Source organism: Pinus tabuliformis, chromosome 4_2 (assembly GCF_031772625.1).
Source record: "Pinus tabuliformis cultivar Carrire ecotype Pingquan chromosome 4_2, CPIR1, whole genome shotgun sequence".
NCBI classification, from domain to species: domain Eukaryota; kingdom Viridiplantae; phylum Streptophyta; class Pinopsida; order Pinales; family Pinaceae; genus Pinus; species Pinus tabuliformis.
In genome coordinates this window covers 726,380,164-726,387,308 of record NC_142304.1, presented here as the reverse complement: position 1 = coordinate 726,387,308, position 7,145 = coordinate 726,380,164, and the positions used below count along the sequence as shown (strand labels likewise).

Genomic DNA, 7,145 nt, shown 5'->3' with positions numbered 1-7,145 from the left:
GATCTACTGCCATATGCCCCATTAGTTTTGTCCTCATGCTTATGACTAATCCAAAGTGGCCCTTGTCGCTGCAAATCTCACAAGCTTTGGAGTATCACTGCATTTACCTATGCAGTGACTAAATGAACTCAACAAAAGGAAAACCATTAAAGAGGTGTTCCATAGTTTGTTCCTAGTTCCAACATATGTGGCACAAATAGGAGCCCTGAAATCCCCTTTTCTAGATTTGTTCCCACGTGATTATATTTATTCTTCTTATCAACTAGAGGAATTATGTGACCTTAAGCCAAAAACTATTGATCCAAATTTTTTTCCAGAGAGATTCTCTATGGAGAGATTGATGACCAACTAGAAAAAAGTAGGCCTTCTTAGGCATGAACATCCCTTTCATTTGATATCACCATTCGAGTTTATGTAGATCATAAGTGATGGGGATTTTATGACATCATAAATCGTAAGCTAAAGTAGACCAAATATTCAGAGCATGGTGCTCTAGTAAATCATCCTTTGTTTTTCATTTATGTCATAGTGTAGAATCTAGATTTCCTTTCCAAAAACCCTCCACTGTGGTGCCCTAGTGGTATGAAGTAATGCTTCCAACTCTCTAAGATCTACTGGATTTCCTTAACATGGCAATTGTTGCTAAGAATCTTGTCAGAAGAAAGGAGTCCATCCATTCCTAATCTCCTAGAAGGTGTGATTTTGAATTAGACTTCGGTTTTCCTAGCCCAAATTCCAAATAGAGGAACCGAAAGGGTACATCATAGCTTGTAGCATTTTTTCTAGGAGGAGGAATGACCATATTTCTCATCCCATATCTGTTTCCAAATATCCTCTCCCCCGTATATCTGCCTCCACCATGATTTGGTGCCCATGGCTTTATTTATAATCTTTAGATCCCTCAGTCCTAATCCCCTAGCTAGCTTGGGAATACACAACTTCTCCCAAGCCACAAGTGGCAATCTCTTGGCTTTCTTTGCACCTCCCTAGGGAAATTCTCTGTAAAGGGAAGTGATGGGCTTGAAGATAACTTTTGGGCCACTAGTGTTGATAGTTGTTACACAGGAACAACTTGGAGCACTAACTTGAGTAGAACAAGTTGGCTTGCTAAATTTAGAGAATGAAACACCCAGATGCCAAGCTTGCTAGAAAATTTTTATAGAATTCCTTGTCATCTTGTAACTATCAAGGAATTGTCAACCAAAGGGACACCTAGGTAATTAGCAATAAAGCCACTGATATCCTTGGATAGTTACATTGGTATTAACTAATAAACATTATATTTTTCCCTGCTTATGACCATACCGGAGACATCCATAAAGTCTTTTAGTATGGTTTTCAAGGCTAAAGTTTCCCACATTAAAGGACTAGGTGAAATAGCATAATATCATCAACAAATTGTTGATGGGTAATAGTAATATTATGCCCAAATAGGTGAAAACCCTTAATGATATCATGGTGGCCCTCTTCTTTTAGGTATTTATCGAACCCCTCAACTACTAAGATAAATAAAAAATAAGAGATAGGATCTCCCTAACGGAGGCCACGAAAGGGGTTAAAAGTCATAGTAGGAGAACCGTTCAAGAGAATGGAGTAAAAGGGGGTAGAAATGAGGGACTTGATCCAGGCAATCCACTAAGGGGAAAAACCAAAGGATCAAAGGATCTGTGGATGATAATCCTAGTTTAACCTGTCATAATCTTTAGAGAGGTCTAATTGAATTATCATTCCATCTCATTTAGATCTCTTCAAAGAGTGGATAACCTCATGGGTTGCAACAATCCCATCACGAATATGGTGACCCCCCACAAATCTTAATTTCTCATTAGAAATTATGTTGTTCAATAAGGGTTTAATATGATTCATAATAACAGAGGAAATAATTTTATATACAACATTGCCAAGGGCTATGACAAAATTTATTGGGATTATCAGCTTTACTAGTTTCAGTAATGAAGGTAATGAAAGTAGAATTAAGCTTATTAATCAATTGTCCTTATTAAGCTGCCTCCAACATAATTTGGTGCCCATGGCTTTATTTATAATCTTTAGATCCCTCGGTCCTAATCCCCTAGCTAGCTTTGGAATACACAACTTCTTCTAAGCCACAAGTGATAATTTCTTGGCTTTCTTTGCACCTCTCTAGATAAAGTCTCTGTAAAGGGAAGTGATGGGCCTGAAGATAACTTTTGGGGCCACTAGTGTTGATAGTTGGTACACAGGAACAACTTGGAGCACTAACTTGAGTAGAACAAGTTAACTTGCTAGATTTAGAGAATGAAACACCCAGCTGCCAAGCTTGTTAGAAACCTTTTATAGCATTCCTTGTCATCATGTTACTATCAAGGAATTGTTACTAAAAGTCCTTTAGTATGGTTTTCAAGGCCAAAGTCTCCCGCATTAAAGGACTAGGTGAACGAGCATAATATCATCAACAAATTGTTGATGGGTAATAGTAATATTATTCCCAAATAGACGAAAACCCTTAATGATACCGTGGCGGCCCTCTTCTTTGAAGTATTTTCCAAACCCCTTAGCTACTAAGATAAATAAAAAATAAGAGATAGGATCTCCCTAATGAAGGCCACGAGAGGGACTAAAAGTCATAGTAGGAGAACCGTTCAAGAAAATGGAGTAAAAGGGGGTAGAGATGAGGGACTTGATCCAGGTAATCCACTAAGGGGAAAAACCAAAGGATCAAAGGATCTGGGGATGATAATCCTAGTTTAACTTGTCATAAGCTTTAGAGAGGTCTAATTGAATTATCATACCATCTCGTTAAGATATCTTCAAAGAGTGGATAACCTCATGGGATGAAACAATCCCATCACAAATTTGGTGACCCCCCACAAATCTTAATTTCTCAGGAGAAATGATGTTGTTCAATAAGGGTTTAACACAGGAAATAATTTTATATACAACATTGCAAAGGGCTATGGCAAAATTTATTGGGATTATCAGCTTTACTAGTTTGAGGAATCAAGGTAATGAAAGTAGAATTAAGACTCAATCATACTTGTTGGAAGCATCAAGATTCTTCAACCAGAGCATGCACTCGAAGTCTATTAAACAACCAACATCAGGATCTATTGCTTTATATTTGGGCATCTCTATTACCACCTCTTCTACTTCGGAGAAAGAGATTTCTCGCATCAAGGCATCATTTTGATCTCGATGAATGAGGTGAGGAATATGCGCAATAACGTAATGGATAACAACACATTTTTTTGGAGTCAACTTTGTAAGCAGTTCATGCTAATATGAGACAAGTTCATATTGCAGATGCCTTTGTCCATCACTAGAGGAGAGGAAGAAAACCTTGTTATGATGAAGATTTTTAATCATCACTTTACAAAAAAATAGGGTTACACCTTCTTCCAACAATTTCACTTGAGATTTTTTCTTTTAGAGTTGTTGCTCAAGTTTATTAATCAATTGTCCTGCTTCGTTGATCAAAGCCTTTAGAGCCCCTCCAATATGATCTATTGTTGTATATGAGGGTTCCATAATTTTAATTTGATTATGCATAATTATCAAATGGATAATGGAGATTTAATCTCCATGGAATATTCTAGAATATTCTTATTAATAGTCACAAAACAAAAATTGAGATTTATTTCAAAATTAGTTATGCTCTTTTTTCCTTTATAATTATATTGATTAATTAAAAATAAATTGTGATATAAACAACTATCACATGAAATGAGTTATGATTTTATAAACATGTGGTATTAAAAAGCTATAAAAAAAAAAAATTGATGCAAAATATAATGGCATTGCATATATTACATTTCTCTTCACGCAAATTAATATTATTAAATAAAAATACATTAGAAATTGACACTAAATGTAATGTTAAATTGTAAAAACAGATATGAACATAGACATGCTTTCTTACACATAATTGAATGAAAATTATTAAAAAATTAAATTTGAGTTGTGAAATTTGTAAAAACTGTGTGCTAATATTATTAAATAAAAATACATTACAAATTAACACTAAATGTAATGTTAACTTGTAAAAACAGATATGGACAGAGGCATGTTTTCTTAAACATAATTAAATGAAAATTATTAAAAAAATAAATTTGAGTTGTTTTGTAAAAATTGCTTGTTGCTAGTTTTTTTTATTATAAATATTTATAATAAGTACTAAAAACTAACCAGACCATTATATTCCCAAATTATAAATAAAAAACAAAATACATTAATAATTTAGATTTACAAGATCTCCATCTCCAATTTCTTTAATAGTCATAAATTTCTCATTGGAAAAACACTCGCACTTCTTAAATAAATAGATGGAAAATGACTTAATAAAAATAAGTTTAATTATAATCTTATAAAATGATTATAAAATAATTCCAAATAAAATAACCCTAAAACAGCTGCGTGTCAAAATTTCTTCCGAAAAAAACTTTAATAACGTGGAATGTTATCATGCTACAACCAAATCCCCTTCCAAAAATGCTATGTAAATTCATAATGTATTAATTTTGAAGCCATGTCAAACTAAAATTATAAAGTTTAAAAGGTCTATTAATACATCGATGGTGTTTTTCTTTGCAAAATTTATATTTTTAACCAAACAAATCAAATATAGAAAGTAATGAATTGTTCGATATCAAAAATATAAATCTAAATCAAATATTAAAAAAAAAAAAGATATATGTCGATTAAATCGAAGTTTTATAAAAAAAACTGAAATCATTCATTCAGGGAAGCAAAGGGAGAAGCACGAATTCAAATGTGATTGATGGTTCTAAATAATTTAAAAGGAAAAAAGAAAAAAGTGTTAGATGTCAATTTTCGCGAGTTTTTCTCACTGAAATTTTGGACGTTGATTTCAATTTCGGTGTGATTTGCCAGCGGAAATTGGAAAGATGAGGGCGCAATTTCATCGCCGCTCAATGGCTTCAAAGTTCTATCCGCGTTGAGAGTTTAGCAGAGTTACTATTCCCACCATAGCACCCTTACGTATGGTCTTTTGATTCCCAGAAAATTAAGATCTAACTATCTAGAATATAGTTTTTAGAGTTTTAATTTAACTAATAGTTAGATAAGGATTTTAGAGTTTTAATTTAATTAATAATTTGATAAATGGTAAAGGTTTAATTTTTATTTAATATTTTAATAATGGAAATTTGAAATTTATGTTAAAAATAAATTTGTTTTTATTATTGTTTTAATTAAATTAATTAATTAAAAAAATCACTAAAAATAATTGTTTTTAGTGTGATTTTTTGGAAGTTTTTATGGTGGGTTTTTTAATATAATTTCTCTAAAATCCGGCATTAATTTATTGAAATCACAAATTTGATGGGTAATATAAAAGTGTCCCAGGGTTTTCCAAGGTATTGAATCCATATATACAATCAAAAAATTAGTTTAAATAACACAAATCAACATTTCACCTCAAATTTTTCCACTGGATTCCAAAACAACTCTATAAATTATAATTTTTGATATGGAATAGAATTGCATTGATAAGTTTTTATTTTTAAACTTAATCTGTTTTCTTATATTATAATTCAATATTTTAGATTTTTTTATTATTTTATTAGTAAAAATAATACTAATCATATTTTATTATACAATTTAATAGTAAATAATAAAACTTATATATAAATAAATTGCTTTTTCTCTTTTATGAGAAGAAAACTAATTTATATGAATGAGAACTCGAAATAAATTACACAAAGTAGATTCGTAAAAATTCAAAAGGAATTATAAGAATTACACATCCTGGATTGTAAAAATAATGTCTCCAACCCATGTGAATATTCATAAGGAATCATAAGAATTACACATCCTGGATTGTAAAAATAACGTCTCCAACCTATGAAAATTCTAGTATACAATTACCAACCGAGTAAAAGATGAAATGTCCTCGACGTTATATGCACAAAATTTAAGCACAGGCTTATACAACCTTAGGTAACCTATGAATACAGGCAGCCGGCAGCTTCCAAAGTCCACGTCGCAGAAAAATCACCGTCAAAAATCGTGTTTTGACAAACAAAATCTGTGTGGACATAACCTTGTAGCTCGCTGGCTTGATGGGCATCGTCATACGTTGCAAACTGTTGATAGTTTCCAAAATCGTCATCGAAGTCCCAGACTTGGCTAATGGATTTAAGATCAGCCTTCTCCTCAGGAGAGTGGCGGACTTCGTCCATCATATTCGTAAGAGGGCTCATAGGAATGCCGAGCTCGTCATCTGAAGCCCCCAACAGATAAAACAGATCATCCCCCAAGTCCGAAGCTACGGTTCCACCTTCTTGGCCGCTGGAAATATCGGACGACGCCAAATTATGCCCAGAATTTGAGGGACAAGAAGTGAAAGAAGCCGTGCTAATCTCTTCCTCCAGGCTTTTCATGACTTCGTTTATGACCTCCTCACTGGCACCCCATTCCTCTTCTTCTTGTGACAGGGTTTTGTCTAATTGACAAAACCACCCCGTTTCTTCGCCGTGGAAGCGTTTCGCCTCCTGCACGTCAGTGGAGACCGGCAGAGATTCCGGCTCTCGGTCGCGTTTTCTGAGCGTCTGAGTCATCATCATAGAAAGATGGCCTCGATATTCGAAGAGGAAACGCAGAAGTGGCGCAGGAACTATAAGGGGATGATAGCTCGGCTTTAGCGAATAATTGTTTATACTGCTATAGAAGCCGATATGGATAACTGAGCGGATACGAATATAGGAGCGGATTAAAGGATTACCGATATAAATCTATTCATAGCATCATATTACAAGTTACATGCAAAAGCTATGTTTGAGCTGCACGGAAGTTGAACAGTCTGGCATGGGAAGGGGCCTTGGAAATTACAGAGGGCAAGTATGGTTTCTCTCGTTTGCAATTTCCCGCATTTAAATGTTGAGGAAAGCTTGTTTTGCGCACACGGTCCAAAATTTCCTGTCAATCAGATAAAAAATGCGTGGACCACAATTTGCACCGAACATTTCGAATTTGCAATCTACCAAACCTAGACACACGTCAAATGTGGAACGCGGTAAGATATGAAGGGCAGGTTCATTGAACGCCAGTGTCGACGCGCGATATTTAATTTGTAAATGATAATCAATTGACGGCTTGTAGATGTCGAGTCTCCATCGTGACTCGTCATCACGATTTCGGAAGTTCGG

The 7,145-nt window shown here is 34.1% G+C and overlaps 1 protein-coding gene across 1 annotated transcript; it reads right to left on the bottom strand.

The window, feature by feature from the left end:
* Positions 1-5,750: 5,750 nt before the first annotated feature.
* On the bottom strand, positions 5,751-6,915 carry LOC149171634 (uncharacterized). The gene has a single exon (XM_089427539.1). The coding sequence runs from the start codon at positions 6,561-6,563 to the stop codon at positions 5,943-5,945; it is 621 nt and encodes a 206-aa protein (XP_089283665.1). The 5' UTR covers positions 6,564-6,915; the 3' UTR covers positions 5,751-5,942.
* Between the last annotated feature and the right edge of the window lie 230 nt (positions 6,916-7,145).